Raw genomic sequence first — 17,863 nt, 5'->3', positions numbered from 1 at the left:
TACTTCAGTATAGCTAAAAGAAACAGGAGGACATTTTTACTTTGACACCCCTAACATCTAGCCTCATATTACAGTATCAATATACTAGGGATATATTGTCTTGCTCTGTTATACACATATGATAAAAAGGGAATAATTGAAAGCCACTTCAGGCTCTTCATGGTAACATTGTCTTATACTTGCAAAAACCCTCCCATCTAGTTCCCTGGTGAGAAAAACTTCACTTAATAGACTTAAAAACTCTTTTCTCCGCCCCTTCAACCCACAAATACAGAAAGTTCATAACTTAAATATTTCATCAGTGTCATTAAAGATAATAAAGCTAGAACGGTTGTCTCTTTCTTAAACCACAGACAAAAACATAATTCAAATCCAGAACATCTTTTGACTCCTTTATTACTTTACTTGGTCATGTTTCCGGTACATAGAGTTCATTTCAGTCATAAACTAAATCAAACTCATATTTGCAATTCCCGCTTGACGTAAGTTTCACAGTCAGGACCCAGAAACACACATACACATAGACACACACGTACAAACACATGTCTTCCTTTCTCACAGTATTAGGCATAATGGTGTAAAATGACCATGTGTGGCTTTGCACTGTTAGAGAAATGCCACCATCACGTGGACAAAAGCAGGAACTACAGTTAACACTGTCACAAACCTCATTCAGTATTGTCAGGTTTTAAGTTATATCTTCTCCACCTCTAAAACTAGACATGTTAATCCCTCATGTTGTAAAGTATAAGTGCAGTACAGCTGTGTTTTTTCCATTCTACAGACTTTTACAGCAAACTGTTACACGCCGGCTCACTGCTCTAGTGGAAAGAATAGACCCACGGAGCCGTAACGTCATAAAAGAGAAACTGAACTGCTGCAAAATGGAGCTCGGCATGAACTAAAAAAGATTGATGGCAGCACACACCCATCACAAGACAAAAAAAAAAAAAAAAAACAGAGGGAGACACTGAGACAGACACAGTAATGCAAAGCTAAAGCAGTGTGTCTTGGGATGGGTGTGAGCATTTGAATGTTTGCCAGCTGGGGTTGTGGCATGGTCTTGTTGCTAAACAGGCTCACAACGGTGGCTAAGGGCTGCCGACCGCGCCAGAATCATACAAAACAGCACCATAACGGTGGCAGGGTGGGGACAGCTGGTTTATTGTCCAATGATCTTGCTGACAAATGAGTCCAGCTCATCATCATCTTTGATCCCCACAAAATGGTCGACGATGTCGCCTCCCCGCATGGCAATTACTGTCGGAACGGCAGACACCTGGAGACAGACAAAGTTACAGGTTATAAGACAACACTAATAACATCATGACTTAACAAGATGCAATACATCAAGTTCTGATGGCAGTTTAACAAATACAGTGTGTCTCACCCCATATTCAATAGCAAGGTCTGTGTGATCATCTATGTCAACTTTTGCCATGGCAACACGGCCTTTCTGTTTTGCAACAGCCTTCTCCAACCTCGGTCCAAGGATCTTGCAGGGACCACACCACCTAAAAACACACAAACAGAACCCAAGTCAGAGAGTTCACTCATGCAAAGACGGGAGTACTGAGTTCGATCAGTAAGAGAAGTACATATATGGCAATAAGCTACTGAAACATAGAGAAAAATCAGTTCACATGTGTATCAAAAGTCATTTAACCTTAAAGCAAGTATAATAATAATAATCAACAATAGCAACATCAATAAAATTATAAACATAAATAAATAGTTTGTTATGAGAGTGAGTGAGCGTGTTAGCAGCTACAAGCCAGACTAAAGACAGTGGAAAAAGCCTAAAACCAGAGGCGTCCCAAAAAGTTTTCAGAGCTGTGGAGGTGGAAGCGCTGGGATCACCTGAGTGATTGCATTTTCTCTTGAGATTTTGTCTGCCATGGTGGGGAAAATGTTTTTTTTTAATAAATAAATTGGACTGGTGTCATAAAGCAACAACAGTAATAAATGTAACATTATATAACAAACACTTGCCAGATTTAGGTGTATGGAGGTTGAATTCAAATTCACAGTTTCTCAGTAATTTCTCAGAAACCTGTGAGTCAACAGTAAATATAATGTGATGATGTCGAGGCATGAGTTACATGAAAATGATTAGTCATAGTTTTTAAAGTTATTTATCTATTTACTTTTATTACATTAAGTTTCATCTACCGACCCTCTATCTAGTAACAAATGTGGCATTCCAGCTGTCTTCGTTCAGATGCACTGCAGTTTGCACTAGAGATGCACCAATTTCAATTTTCTTCAATTCCGATTTCCGATTTTATTTTTTGAAAGGTCTACAACATAAGTTAAACAAGTCTGGATGAGAAAATGTTTGAGGAGACACATCAACACAGGTTGTTTATTCTTCAGCCAGAACAAGAGGTGAGATTTTAACAATCCCTCTGTGAACAGCAGTCTGCTGCTGGCTAACATTAGCATGAAGAGCTAGAAAGTTTACGGCTGTCCTGCAACATTGTCAGCTGCTCTGTCTTGTTGTAGACTGTCTTCTCTTTATCCTGTTCTTGGAATCTATCACTGACACCAGCTTCAAGCAAGCATGTGTCTGAGCGTGTGTAGCTGTTATCAGCACTGTGGTGATATCACGGTCAGTTTGTCTGCTGCGTGCATGACGTGACCGTCGTGCAGAACACGTGTGTGACAATGAGCGGCACAGAATCAGATTTGTGACGCTGACCGGCCGGTCACCGGTCAGGGCCTGTCGCATTAAAACCCGCCTGATTCCGAACATTGCTGACTAATCGGGGCAAGTCTAGTTTGTACACACACACACATTAAAATGAATCTCAAACAGAATTTTATCATATAACTGAGAATCTTGGGAGATGAAGACCCCTCTGTACTGCTGGACACAGTACATCCAGGGTCTCTCTTTCTGTAGCTGTTGTGCAACCTCACATGACTTGAGAAGAGAATCCCCACGGCCAGTTGTGTACATGTGTATTTATTTTTAACAGCAAGTCACACACATGTAATACTTATAGCCATTTAAAGAGGCAGGGCAGCTGTAAAACATGGTCTCTTCAAGGTCAGCACCCTAATCCCCAAATGACAGCAAACATCAGTGTTAATACTATTTTTTTTTTAAAGATCTCCTGAACTAAACTGCTCCAACACAAAGGGTCTTCAACCCTTATTGCTGTGAATCAGAGTGTGGACGGTTTTCTTCCACATGGGGTAGCTAATTACAATCCATGTGAACAATGTAAAAACACCGCTCCAATACATGACTGCCATGGAAACTTTTCCAGGATTAGAAAAGAGAATGATTTCAAACGTAGCACTTTGAGGCAAAATCTTTTAAATCAAATTTAAAGAGCATCTCTACATTGTTTTTTATGTTGTTATTAGCACAGTTCATGAAAATGGGACAAGTGGATTTTAGATCACAGTGACCTTGAACTTTGACCTCTGAAGACCATAAATAAACTCATCATTGAGTCTAAGTGGCCATTTGTAAATAGAAACACAAAAATAATCTTAGCCCACATTACATTTGATCACTGTAATTAGTGTAAACATTCAAATAAATAATCTGTTAAGCCTGATAATCATCTACAACAGTCCCTTGTTGGGAGACTCACTGTGCATGGAAGTCAATTAGCACAGGCAGCTGGCTGTTGATGACCCTCTCTGTGAAGTCCTCATGGTCCTGAACGTTGAACGAGACTTCTCGGCGGGAGGTGTGAGGAAGGGTGCGAGGCAGAGTGCGTGAGGGAGAGAGGAAGGAGACCCGGGTTGTGGCGGACTGCAGGGAGGTGGAAAAAGAAGAGGAGGCTGTGGCGGCAGTGGATGCTGGGAGGCAGCGGATATCTTTCACAGAGAGCGTCCAAATTCTGCGTACTAGCAGCCTGTGAGCCATCTGTGTGAAAGAGATAAGATAAAATAACAAAAAACAAATATTGATGAATAAAGTTCATTGTGATTTCAGGCCAGGACAGACTGTTCAATGCTTTTACTGTCCCACAAGAGAGGTCACTTATGTAAAAGCAGTATGTTTACAGCTGTTCTCTACATGCAGGGCATACTGTGGGTGGGTGTGTTTTCCTGTAGGATTTATCTATGTTTAGTTGAAGCCAGAGCAAGGTTTGATCAGATCCTCCCCTGAGTATAATGCAGCCAGCCTTAGGGAAACATATCTATGAGAAACTACTACAAGTCTAATCTAATTTAAAATAAATGGAGCTTGAATCCACTGTATGCAATGCAGTGTTACAAGTTGGCACCATTTATTTGCCAGGAACAGGATTAGAAAGAAATTATTTGATTAATTGATAGTTGTTTGACAGAATAATCAATCTGTAGGACTGCAAATAACAATTATTTTCATCAGTGATTAATCTGCCAATCCCTTTCTCGATCAATCAATTAGTTGTTTGGTCCATAAAATGTCAAAATGGTGAGAAGGTGTTGATCAGTGTTTCTCAAAACCCAAATAGGGCATCCTCACATGTCTTGTTTTGTTAACAGTTCAAACACATTCACTGCACCGTCATAGAGGAGTGAAGAAAACTGAATTTGAGAAGCTGGAATCAGAGAATCAGAATTTGGACACAAAAAGAAAGAAAAAAGACTCAAAACAGTAACAATTATTACTATACTGGTGATTGATTCAATAATTGCCAACTAATTTATTAATTGTTGCAGCTTTCAGCCACAATTTTAATAATAGATTTCATTTTCTTCCAGAGTTACAGATATGATAAGTTAGACATTTCACAAAGTCAACTTGGTAACTCAAAGTTTCTCACAGTGGGAAGCAGGCCTCTGCAAGAAGACTCCAAACAGTTTCAGGGGAATTTTGAATGCAAATGAAAAAATATTATAATGGTTATCAAAACTAGATCACATACAACAGCCTACATACAATCTGGGGGATTTTTTGTTTTTCCCCAGAGTCATAAACTAATAACTGCCTTTAGACAGACTTTTGTTTATGAATTTGGTGTTATAGAAAAGAGCAATACAATGGTATCTTGGCTCAACATGATCAGACTCAGACTTTTAAAATCCTTACTCTCAATGATAAAGCAACTAAATGTTTCAAATCCAACAAAAATTGCAGCCCATAGTGAGATGCTTGGTAGTTAAAATCATTGTGCAGCCCTGGGGACCTTTAAACTGGATCAGTAGCTCATCTTCCTGAGCTAATTGACAGAGGAAATAATTAAAATCACCACAAAAATCACATCAACATTTGACCTCCATTATCCATATACTTAAGTGACTGTTACAGGAACTTTATTCATCACTAAAAATAGTTTACTTGCACTCTACAGCATTAGTTTTGTACTGTTGATTTTTGACATGTCTGTGACTCATCAGGTAGTTTAATCAATCAAAGCAAAAGAGCTGGTGTCTAGTATTTTAATAACTAGTCAGGCTAGTAAACCTGTCTATTTCCAGTCTTTAATGTTACCAGATTGGATAATTTCTGCCCATTTGGGTTGCGTTGGGTTTCACTGTGTGTTTTAAAATGGGCTTTTAAAAATATATTCATTAATTGTTTTCATTATTTCAGCACAACTTTGATATGGTGTATTTTAGTTAGCTGAGAGAAGATCTGCAGCTATCAAATCTGTATTTTCAATATTACAGAGACTGTCTGCAGCATTACAGCATCACTATTAGATAGCGTGGGACTGCATGTACTAATCAGTGTCTCTCTTCTGGCATCCTGTCAAGGCTTGCTGCAGTTGAACAGATTAGATAAAAAAACATTCTTTATATTATCTTTATAAGGCAGAGGGCCGAAATTGAAAAACAGTTTAATAGATGCGTTATAGCCTTAAAATACTGTTTAATTTTGTACATGAAAAAATGTTATGAACCAAAATATTATTTCTATTTATGAATCAGTTTATATGGTTTATTCTTGATAAAATATGGACGGTTTTTCAATCAATTTTGACGAGTTTATAGCAATTATGGCAACTCTACCAGTGTGTTAAGTTAATTGAGGGTAACCGTTTGTTTCTGTTAACAGCCATGTTGCTCTGCTGTTATGACACAATCACACATCAAGATGAACAACCAACCGAGCTTAAACTGCGAGACTTGTCTTTACAAACAGTTCCTTTCAAATAACTCATCCTTTCACCACAAACTTCAGTCAGAGGTGTTTCCACAGCTTCGTCTGTTTGCTGCGTATCTACCGGCGGCTCGTTTTCCTCCATTAACCTACGTTACGTATGACTTTGCCCTCTTCGTCCTCCTCCTCCTTCTGCTCCTAAACTCACCCGCCGTCGCCTCCTCTCACGGAGAAACACACAAACACTCAGACCGGACAGTTCCGCTTCACGTTCACAGCCTGTCACAAACAGCGTAAACGAAATAAAACAGTGTTTTTAGTGTTTACCTTCTTGTTTAGCTAGCGGTGATCTTGGCCTCGCGGACCAATGAAGTACTTCCGCTTTGGTGCAGCAAATGAAAAACGGAGCGAGCAGCTTTTTAATGTCTCCTCATGGCCGCCGTACCGTGAGCAGCGCCATCGTCTGGCCAGGTCAGGAAGCACACACAGGGCGTTTATTGAAAGCCATGAAAAAAGAGTAAATTAATAATTGAAAACTACACAAACATGTATTATTTCTGTAGTACCTATTGTCAGTGGTGAAAAGTAGCTTAGTCTGTGAAAAGTCTTCAGATTCATTCATTTAAATTATCATAATATACTGTATATAAATAATAATAATAATAATAATGATAATAATAATGATAATAATAATAATATATTAATACTAATTATTATTATTATAACAATATTATTATTATTATTATTATTATTATTATTATTATTATTATTATTATTATTATTATTATTATTACAGAATATGTCACAGTTCAACAAATAATATTATAATTTTTACATTTAAAACAGTCCATTGATCACAAGTCACTCATTGATTACAAGTCAAGACATTTCCTTCATAACACGCTACTTACACAATGTAATGCCATTTGAACAACAGAACCATAATGGGCAATTGATTTGTCATTTTACAATACAGAAACAAATCGAGATGCTACATGCAGCCTTTTCTATGCCATACTTGCCGATCCTCCCATTTTTTCCAGGAGACTCCTGTTTTTCTTTGCCCCGTTCCTATTTCTTCCCAGGATCGCAATTCTCCTATATTTTCCCTGATTTCTGACAAATTTTCACACTTTTTTCCCTTGTCATTATCACAACCTGTTTTCGACACTGTATAGTGTGTATAAGTCATATACAACTCTAAACATCTACTGTTTCCGGCCTTGCAATATGGGCAGGACAAAATATTTTTAGACAACGGGCTCTGTAGTTGTAAATATCATGTGATTACATGACCTGAAGAAACACTTTGGTTTTGCATTTTTTCTGTTAGTATAAATATAGATAATAAACAACTAATAAATTGTGTGTGGATCCATTTTTTCACTAAATGAATAGCATCCCCTCCTCTCTGCACGGGATTAATTCATAATTTATTGAGATGGAATAGCTGATGGACTGCGCCTTTCATGTCCAAGAGGGCAGCAGGATGAAAGAGAGAGAAGGTGGGTGGGTTGTCTGGAATAGAGATGGGCTCAGTGAAAAAGTCAGACTCAAAAAGACTGAACCAGACACTGGACAGAGGACCACAGATGAACCATCAGACAGGGAAAATATTCCACTAGAGAGGAATACTAAAGCTTAAAGTCACTGTGGTCAATAAACCATGTCCAGGACCAGATGATGAACACAGGAGTATGGAGGAAAAGCTTTGGCTCTTGGGGACATATCTACTGAGAGGTGTGGTCATTTATGACAAACATGGATGGATGTTTGGTTCATTCATGTTTTCTTCTGCTCCCACACAGTGCAACTGTTTTATTTTTCTTTGTGCCACATTTTGTCACTCCAAAAACTTAAACTACCTTCATTTGGGCTGTTTTTCTGCTCCATTCTTGGTGAAGTGCAACTGTAAACAAGACTGCTTGCAAGGTCTTTTTGATCACCCTCGATCGGGACTGTCGTGGATGTGTGTACAGGAAGCATCTGAACACTTTTGAACAGGATGCATAAAAGTGTTGAGAGGAAAGTTGGAATTTCCAGACCCTCTTACAGTCTCCGACCTCCTCCGCTGTTTCGCAGCATCGGACCACCTGGGACCTCTGCCAGCCTGCCCCCACATCGACGACTGCGCTCTTTATTCTGCAGGTCCAGAGCTGTGCTGCCTGCAAACACACACCCCATTGAAGCTTTAGATAGACACACCTTTACAGACCTACAGACAGGCAACCATGCTTGCACAATTATGCGTCCACTGGGGTGCAATGATATACTCTCAGAGGATATTCAGACCAGCACAGTGTTGAAAGCACTCCAGCCTGGCGTTGATTTAGATCTACACAGGAGAGCTGTGTCTGGGACAGGTCTTTTTGCGGACACACGGTCTATAGTCTCAGCATGCCCCCAGGCACAATCCAGGCAACAGGACAGACAGCTGTTTTCTCACCTCTGTCCATCTGCACCGCCCAGTGGCAGAAACAGAGGCAGACAGGGCAGATTGGTGACTCCACTTCAGACATCAAAGGATCCTACGATCAAAGAAAAAGAGCAGCAAAAGAGGAGAAAGAGGAGCTATAAGGTGGACTGCGCAGGGAAACAGAAATACATCGTGCCATCACTCACTGAGAAACAGGAAGACGCCAGACTCTGTGAGTGGTTAAAAAGTCTGGGCATTGCAGACAGCCATGAGAAGGACTCTGTCACTACAAACAAGCAGCAGCAGCTGTTTGTATCCAGATGCAGGGGGGTGACAGGCCACTGGAAGCAAGACATAGTGGAAAACCACAGGAGAGACAGACGCCCCCATTTCCTACCTCCCATCTGTCAGCCAGACTCCCTCCTGCATGTGCCCCTCATGCTCCCTGAAAACTCACCCCCGCCCTCACCCTGCTCCTACCCAGACGCCCCCATCCATTCGCTACCTGTACCGCTGCTGCGGCCGCTCTCATCATGGAGGAAGTGAGATGCTGTCCGCCAGCCAAAGAAGGGAGACCACTGACTTCCTCACGTCCACAGGCTCTGGTTGTGCACTGATCTGCCTTTCAGATTTATATCTGCTTGTAATGTTCTCGCTGGCTCTCGAATGATTTCTTTAAACATATTAAAAACATTATGGATATACTGAAAGATCTATGTAGGTTATTCTAAACCTTAATTCATGCCATCCTGATTTAATCTTTTTTTTTTTTAATTATTAAATTAACCAATAAGTGCACACAATGACACAAACACTTACAGTCTGATGCATTCTTGCACAACTTCTCTGCAACAAACTGACCTCTGTGAAGTTGTTGGCATTTTATTGACTATTTAGAGGAGTTGCTGTATCTTCTTGCATTGTTATATTTTTTACTTCTAATATATTCTGTGGAGACAAATAACACAAATTACTTGCATTATGTTCCTGAACAGTGATTCCCAGCCAAGAGTGAAGAGATGTGAAGTGTGAAGAGATTGTAGAGTATCTCAATTAATTTTAAAAAGCCAATTAGATTTAAGATGATATATACATATTGATATATGCATATATTTGGTCAGCTGTACCTGAACACCACATCTTGCAAATGAGAAACATTAAAACTAGTTAGCAAGTGAGCAGCACAGTCTAAACAAGTAATGGCTAAAAGGTTTAAATAAATAGATAAAAGAAGTAACTAAGCATTATAGTTAAAATTAAAAAAAAACAGATAAACAATCATTGAACAATCAACTAATTTATTTATATAGATATTTAAAGTAGGCTAATAACTTCATACAGTTGGGTAAAAATAACATATAGACTAATAGTTAGCTTAAAAGTAATGGGCACATTTTGGAGAGACAAAAAAATGGATAAACATTTTAGATAAAATGCCAAAATGTTTAAAACAGCTAAAAGTAATGGACAAATAGTTTAAATAGATAGCTCATTTATTCTTATTGTCATGTTTTCTTGTTTTCCTATTCTTATCTCTTTTACTGTTTTGTCTTATTTGTCTTTTGCTTGTGTCTTAGTTTTACTTAAATTTTAACTAATTTTTTCTCCCTCCCGTTTGGCCTTATTGTGTTGGCCTTCTGTTGTTTTTGCCTCTGGAGCATCCTGCTCTTTTTCTTTGTCTGCTAAAGCACTTTGTAAGCTTTGTTTTTAAAGGTGCTATATAAATAAAGTTATTATTATAGTTATTATTATTATTATTATTATTATTATTATTATTATTAAAAGGACAACAGCACTTCAAATAGTAATGTAAAAAAAAGACAAATAAACAGTAGTTAGCTAGCTTAGAAGTAATGGTTTCAACAGATAAGTAAAAGTACAAATGCAAACTGGCCAAAGAAACCGAAACATTGACACAAAAAAGGTTAAGACCCCTGTTTCCAGAAATGTTTGCATCCATCCTCTGTATTGACTTTGGTGCATGAACTTATACTTGTTGAGTTATTACAGCATTGAGACAGATGTTTATTTCAGGCTCTTGATCTGCTTGTATGTTTTTCTGTGTCGTTCCCTCAGTCCTCCAGCAGAGGGTGCTGTTCATGGAACAGACAGGCGGTGGCGGGGGGATGTTTATTAGACTGTGGCGGTTGGGGCCTGAACAGAGCGGGGCTCTGTGTCCCTGCTGAGGTGGGATCTGTGTGTCAGGACCAGAACACACGAGCCTCAGTCCTTCTTACCGCTCGCCTCACATACCCCTCCTGCACATGTTTACCCTCGAACGCAGCCCAAACTGTTTGTGAGTGAGGCTCTTTTTTCAACGCAGCTCGCCCCCCAGCCCTCTTTCCGCCAAATAAACATTGCACCGGAAATTGCAGGGATATCTGGGATTTTTGAGGGGTCCCGGTGGAAAGGAGGCGAGAGCTAGAACAAGGGTGCTCTCAGTGACACCTTGGAGGTGAGGGGAGGGCGAAGACGCAGGAGGAGGGGGGGGGATCCAGAGGGGAGGGCGTGAACTTGCCTTGGGTGGTTGGTGGGGTGGGCAGCATCAGTAATTAAGATGCATACCCTCTGACAAACAGGTACAGGTGACCCAGTTTCCCTTGACCCCATCAGGAGCGCGAGGGCCCAGAGTGCGTGCTAAGGCTGACGTCCCTCATCACAGAAGGTGCTCACCCGGGCTAAAGGTCAAGAGGAAATGATCCTCTGTGACGCAGGGCAAACTGTGCCGCATGTCTCCTAACAGATATTTTCTGGGATGGTCGTGACTGCTGCACCTGATCGTTCACGTCTTGTTTATTCCCGCTCCCCGTCCCGGCTGCACAAGCCTGCAGTTGGGAATACAACAGCCATTGATGAAGCTGAGGTTTCATAACAGTCCCCGACAAAGCACGCATGAATGGCAGGGTGTGTGTTCTTTGCGTACACAGAACGCTCCCCTCCTCCGTCTTTGTGTGAGTTTTGTCCCAGCTCACTCCCCATAAATCCAGACGTCTTTATTTGATAATAACAGCCTGGTGGCAGCGTACCCGGTGGAAAAGCACACAGCATAAAGCCCGTTGTTGAGCAGATTGGACCAAGAGGATGATTACAGTTGATGACCTTATATTTATTTCAATTAGTGTGAAACCGTATCCACTGTGATTTTTTGAGTCTCCTCACATGTCCTTTTGCTAGTCATCTTTTTTAAAATGTTGTGACTCCTGGCTTTCTGTCTATGCTTACCACTGGCCTGTAATTGGTATATTCTGTTCTGTCTGTTCCTTATGTACACCATGTCTTGATTATAGTCACTTAGGCGAAATGCAATATATAAATATACACATATACAGTCTATATATGGAAAAATGGAATTGTGCAAATAGAAGTTCAAATGAATGCCTTTCTCACGTGTCCTTGAAAGTTTGAGGGTGTGAATGTCTTAAAACATAGAGCTATATAGTTATATTTACATTACAATGAGTACGCGGCCAGTCATACTGATGAGAGTGTGAATTTGTGAGCCTGTAATATAGCAAATGTTGACAGGAATGTGTTTGGATGTAGACACGTGTATGGGATGGCACACCTGACAGCTGTGTGAGTGTTGTGCATGTGTGTGTACCCTCCCTGTCTCCTTTTTCCCAGCTCGACTCTTATACCAATCTATGTTTCAGTGTTTGGGAAGTCAACAGTAGAGTTCCTGTTCTTGGTTTAAAAATAACTTTAGGACTTAAATTCCTTGGCCCCCCCCTCTCATCCTTTCTTACTGGCACTCTCCTAACCTCTCCCTTTGCTTGTTTTTCTTTCCCCTTTCCCTCGTTTTTTTCTGTCTTCTTCTGTTTTGGAACAGGCTGTGCCCTCTGTGTCTTTTTTTGTCTCTCAGTCAACTTATATCTGTCCACGCCGCACACATGCACATAACACATACACAGAAAAAGTCAGAAGAAAAATGCCGGAAATTATATACTCTGATATGGGCGACAACAGAACGCATATACTTTGCCAAAGTGGTTACTTTAGTTTTTTAAAATCATATTTTATTTCCATTTTTAGAGGCACAAGCACAGACAAGAATAAGACACACACAAAAAGAGAATAAATAGCCTACCATAATGATGACAACAATAGTGGGAAAAGAATATAAAATAGATCGGACAAAGATAGGAAAAAAATTAAACATGGCTGAGGCTGATACTTAGCATATGGCTTAAAGCACTACTGTGTCATCAGCAGGCTAACATGCTCACAGTGACAATGCTAATGTGCTGATATTAAGCACGGAAAATTTTCACCATGTTAGTTTAGCATGAAAGCCCCTATAGCATTATATTGTAATAATTTCAAATGGTTATTGCCTGTTACCTCTAACCGTTCTGCTTCTTTCAAGCCTGGATAACATTGTTCAAAGATTCCTTGTATTCTTATAGGAAATGTACATTATTGTAAACAAGGTAAGGGCCTCCCAAGGTTAATGTTTTCTTTTGAGCCTCCTCTTTGCTTTGAATGTATATAGCAGCTAGGACAGATTTCTATGGATTCACAAAAATCCAAAATGATGTAACGATTCATGCACACTCCAGAGTGTCTTCTGCTCTCCTGCAGCACCAACACTAGCTAACGTTAGAAATGTAGTTTGCTAACATCTGCAAATAACAGGAATGTATGTCATGCCATTGTTTTGGCTAATGCACAAGATGTTGTTTGCAGTTCATATTTATAACAAGTAAGCAGTACCTTTAATCGACCCTTCCTATGTCCCACCATCATCTCACTCTGTGCAAGAATAATAGTTGAGTGAGCTTGCTCAACCGTTATTGGAGGACAGAGTGAAAAGAGGTAGGGCTTAGGATTTTAATTTGTGTCCACTTTAACTATTTATAATGGAGCTTCTAATGTGCACCACCAGTGAACACAGTAATAAAACCGTTTAAGACAGACAACACTTTAGTCATCTGCAATGCAGTTATAAAGTTATTAATATTTTTTTTCTGTATTTGACAGTCAATGAAGGAAGAGACAGGAAACAACTGAAATTTCAGATGAGTAAAAAATTCAAAACTCTCTGCTGCTCTCCCAAAAGAAAATACAATACTTTTCCCCCTGTCTCATTGCTGCTGCATTGCTATAATACAATAAAACTTTGCAGCAAGTCATTATTAAAAAGATTTGCTGGAATTCCATATGCAGCTTTAATTTCCTGAAATAGATTAAAAGTGCTTATATTATACAACACATATATATCTGTGTGTGTGTCTGTGTGTGTGTATCTGTGTACAAATTCATATTAATGTGTGTGTTTGGAGGCTGAGCAGTGTAAAGAGTTAGAGGAGTGTCGCAGCAGGTGTGGCAGGAACTTTTCCTAAACAAACACTCCACACCTGTCTTCCTCTGCCCCTCCTCTCTACTTCCATTCCCCTCATGTACAAACACACTCTTTCTCACAGACGCACAAAGCTTTCTTCACATCCAAACCACCACTTTTCTGCTTGACTCGCAGTGTTGTGCTCTTTGTGGCGAAGAATCAGAGCTGCTTTTGTTCCACTGACCTCACTCTACTATCCCGTTCTATCTACTTTCTGATATTTCCATGGCTCCGTGCATGTGCCTCACACCTCTCCGTCACCCCCAGTCTGTGTCCTTTATTTCCACTGACTTGTTTTTGAAGGTTTGATCTGTTTCTCACCTGCTGCTGCTCGCCTTTTTCCCCCCCTGTTCCCCTCTCCCTCCTCCTGCGCTTCCAACCATTCCTTTGACTTTTTAATAGTAGTGACAGGGAGGTTTTCCAGTGAACTCTTAAAGCAGACTTGTGTCACTTTAACCATTACGAGTTGACGTTCGCTGTCCGCTCAGAATGTAAAGGTCACAGCGCGGGGCAGCTTCCCAGTAGCAGTGTCTAGTATCCCAACAAGCTAATGAATGCCTCCACTTTAGTGTGTTGGAAATTCTGCATGTTTGTTTATTATGTCTAGGATGGAAGCCACGAGACCAAAGTGGAAAAGACATATTCTTTGATGAGTCAATGGAAGTGAACTATGAATACAACAAAAACATATTTCTCTCCCTGTACGGGTGTGTGTTGTGAGGGTGGGTGCAAACACACACACACACACACAAGCATCAGAGAATCTGGTGTTTTTTCTTCATTTTCTCTCTCCGTGTTGGGTTTGTTTACACGGGCCTGTTACATCACCTCTGCGCACTGACAGAGAGAGACGGATTGTGTGGGAAGAAGGATGGAAGTTTGGTGAATACATAATTTTGCTCTCTGTGTAGGCCTCACACTTTACTTCTGGAGCCACCAGCAGGTTGACGTTTGTGGTTTTGTATTAAATGCCCCAGCATAACTTTGTTTTAACTTTTAATCAGCAAAAGGTCAATGTGCTAACAAGAGAAATTATGATTGTGCATGATAAAGAAAGTGTTTGCTAAACATCAAGATGTTAGCATTTCCACTGTGAATATGTTAACATGCTTTTCAACTTGCACTTTTGGCTGCAGCAAGTTAAACCACGCTACGCTGATCTGCAGTTCTGCTACCACTTTTATTCTTTCAAATATTTTTATTGTGAAGACTGATTGTAAAGGCTACAGAATATTCCATATAGACATTCCCATAATGCAAAAACACTGAAGAAACATACTCTAAAATAAACATAAATAATATATAATTAGGGAAAAAAGGGAAGAACATCCCTCCTTGTCTACAAAAATCCCCGCCCCCCACTACAACCTCTGACTGCATTTAAAAATTGGGTTCCATCTGCAAGATGCAAGAGTGAAGGCTGCCAAATCTGCTGAAAATCTTTCAGCTTGTGCTTAATGATAAATCAAATTCTCTCAAGGTGAAGTGTGTCCATCAGTTCTGTTGGGACATGTTTCTTTTCCTAGAATAATACGATTAGCTTCTTTGCAGTAATAAGGCCATAAGTCGGGAGATGTTGAGTGTGTTTCACTTTCTTTACATCTTTGGATATCCTCAGAATGATCAAAATTGGCTCTGGGTCAATCTGGGCATTAAGTACCTCAGACAAAAAGGACCATTACCACTTTACACTTTACACTTTACACTTTACACAGCACAGGTGGGCAAGACAAGTGCAACGTTGTAATTTCAAATGACAATGAGTCCTACGCTGTCAGTTAATCAGCTGTTTGTAACCATCAGTGATCTGTCAATGTAAAGTTAAGCCTGTTATCCTGAAAAAAAGCCCACTGCTCTGAAAATACACACTCTGAAGCTGAAGTTCAGTGACTGCCTGCCAGACTCCAATAACATTGCTGAATTTAACCGTAATAAACATCTACTTCTTCTGCAAGATTATAGATGATTTTTTATGACTCATAAAAAGACACTTATTCATTCAGCAAACATTCTGCATTAATTTGAACTCTAATCTAATGAACATTATACAAGAGTTGTTGACAGGGAAGCGATTATTTCAATTTAGCATGTTTCCTCAATCTCTGATGACATGTCATGGTCATTTTATGATATATTACAGTATATATATTACAGATTTCTCCTCTAATGTGTTATTTTGTTAAAAAAAAAAAAATGGTAGAAGTTAAAAATCTCTTTTATTGCATAACAGACATAACATATTTTCTAATCCAGATATACCTTCAGAATAGCAGGAAAAGGTTTAAGCAACTTTCTGTGGGTTTATTTTACAAAAAATTGGATGTTTAGGTCTGTGACTGGAATGTAATGGTAAAAGGAGAGCCACAAAATGGAGCGACGTGTGTACGTGCTTTTGTATATCTTGTTAAGTGCTTTTGGAGTGAGTTGATATTATGCAAATGTGAGTATGTGAGCAAAAAGTGTATGCAAATGTTCAGTATATCTGTGCAGCACAAGCCTACTGAATGCACTACTCTACATGTGACCATTTAGTTAAGTGCACAGGGTTTATGGAGGATGAGGGGGGATGAAATTTCCCCTGTTGACACAAATGGCTGCAGGCATCCCTGTAGTTAATGATACATTTTAGGGAAACTGCAAGGGAAAACAACAATTTAGCCACCCACAATCCTTCTCACTAAATTTCAACAAGCAGCCCATTGCGTGTGTGAACAGTTTAATGTAATGTCACTGAGTTTGAGAGTGCATAAATGTGGAATATGTATTTAGCCCTCTCACATAGAGTATTAGTGTGTGTGTTAGCCACCAGCTCAGGTACTGTAGATGGCTGGTTTCCTGTGTGCGTGTCTGCAGGTATGACATGAAGATTATCCAGGCAGTCTTCACCTCCGCTCTGCACTGTTTTCATTTAAAAAAAAAAAGTGTCCAGGCCGCCGTAAAATTTTATGTTGACTGAATCTGAAGACAAGCTGAGGTCATTTTGTAATGATTCAAAAACACTGTTCTAGTCAAATAAAATGACAAATATTCAGTTGTATTTGAGGAAACATGTTGATTTCTTTGAGAGTTCTTCAACTCACACAAACAACTTACAACTTCAGCTGCTCCTGTTGGAGTTATTTTGTTCCAGCTCGCACAAAAAAGACAATATGTGAAACTGATCTCAGTTAATTTATTTAAATTTTAACTCTACAAACACAGTATGTCCCTGCAGTGTCACGTTTCATTTGTGACGTTGTAATGATGTTACTACAACATTACATTTACAACATTACCATTAGTACCATTGCTGCCACACTGTTGAAAAGTTATAACTTAACAGGTATTTTGTGGTAACTTTGTTACATCACTACAGCGTAACAACTGTTATGTTGCAGTGACATTGCTGCAACATTACCCTTAAAACATTACGTTGCACTACATAACTGCAACATTACATTTAAAACGTTATGTTGCAGAAATGTTCCATCAACAACCCCGTCTTAGTAGGGATGTTGCATGTAACATCCCGGCAATATATCTATCACAACATGTCCAAAGAGTAGTGGAAAGGTTGGGAAAAGATACTGGCAACAACACTTTCCCTTTCTGTTAGTGGGGATGTGTATAAATATTTACACTTAAAATGTTATATTGCAGCGACGTTACTGCAACATAACCCCTAAAATGTTATGTTGCAATAATGTTACTGCAACATTACACTTTGTTACACGTTATGTTGCAGCAATTTTCAGTCAATGACCCTGTCAGAGTAGGGATATTGCATGCAACATCCTGGCAATATAAGTCACGTTGTCACAACATCTCCAAAAAGTAGTGGAAATGTTAGGACAACGTACAGGCAACAAGACTTTGTGTTAGTAGGGATGTTAATAAATGTTTAATCTGAAGTGTTCTAAAAATAAATACTACATATTTTAAGTTTTATTAACTTGAACAAATAAAACTTCTATATTTACGTAAAAGTAATGAGAAAAGATTAGTTGATCCCACTGAATACCTGTATCAGTTTTTTACAGTGCACTCTTCATTGGAAACCAAACAAACTATA

The 17,863-nt window shown here is 39.4% G+C and overlaps 1 protein-coding gene and 1 pseudogene across 1 annotated transcript; one reads left to right on the top strand and one right to left on the bottom strand.

The window, feature by feature from the left end:
- Nucleotides 1-379: 379 nt before the first annotated feature.
- On the bottom strand, nucleotides 380-6,520 carry txn2 (thioredoxin 2). Its single transcript, XM_084745086.1, has 4 exons — nucleotides 6,383-6,520; nucleotides 3,609-3,886; nucleotides 1,391-1,514; nucleotides 380-1,279 (listed from the first exon to the last, which is right to left on the bottom strand). Exons 2-4 carry the CDS (start codon nucleotides 3,884-3,886, stop codon nucleotides 1,163-1,165), a joined length of 519 nt encoding a protein of 172 aa, XP_084601212.1. The 5' UTR covers nucleotides 6,383-6,520; the 3' UTR covers nucleotides 380-1,162.
- A 1,502-nt stretch (nucleotides 6,521-8,022) lies between these two features.
- LOC146309717 (uncharacterized) lies at nucleotides 8,023-9,066 on the top strand (annotated as a pseudogene).
- The last annotated feature ends 8,797 nt before the right edge of the window (nucleotides 9,067-17,863 follow it).

This window comes from Lutjanus erythropterus, chromosome 19 (assembly GCF_056507025.1).
Source record: "Lutjanus erythropterus isolate fLutEry1 chromosome 19, fLutEry1.hap2, whole genome shotgun sequence".
Lineage (NCBI taxonomy): Eukaryota > Metazoa > Chordata > Actinopteri > Lutjaniformes > Lutjanidae > Lutjanus > Lutjanus erythropterus.
This window is presented reverse-complemented; position numbering and strand designations above follow the sequence as displayed.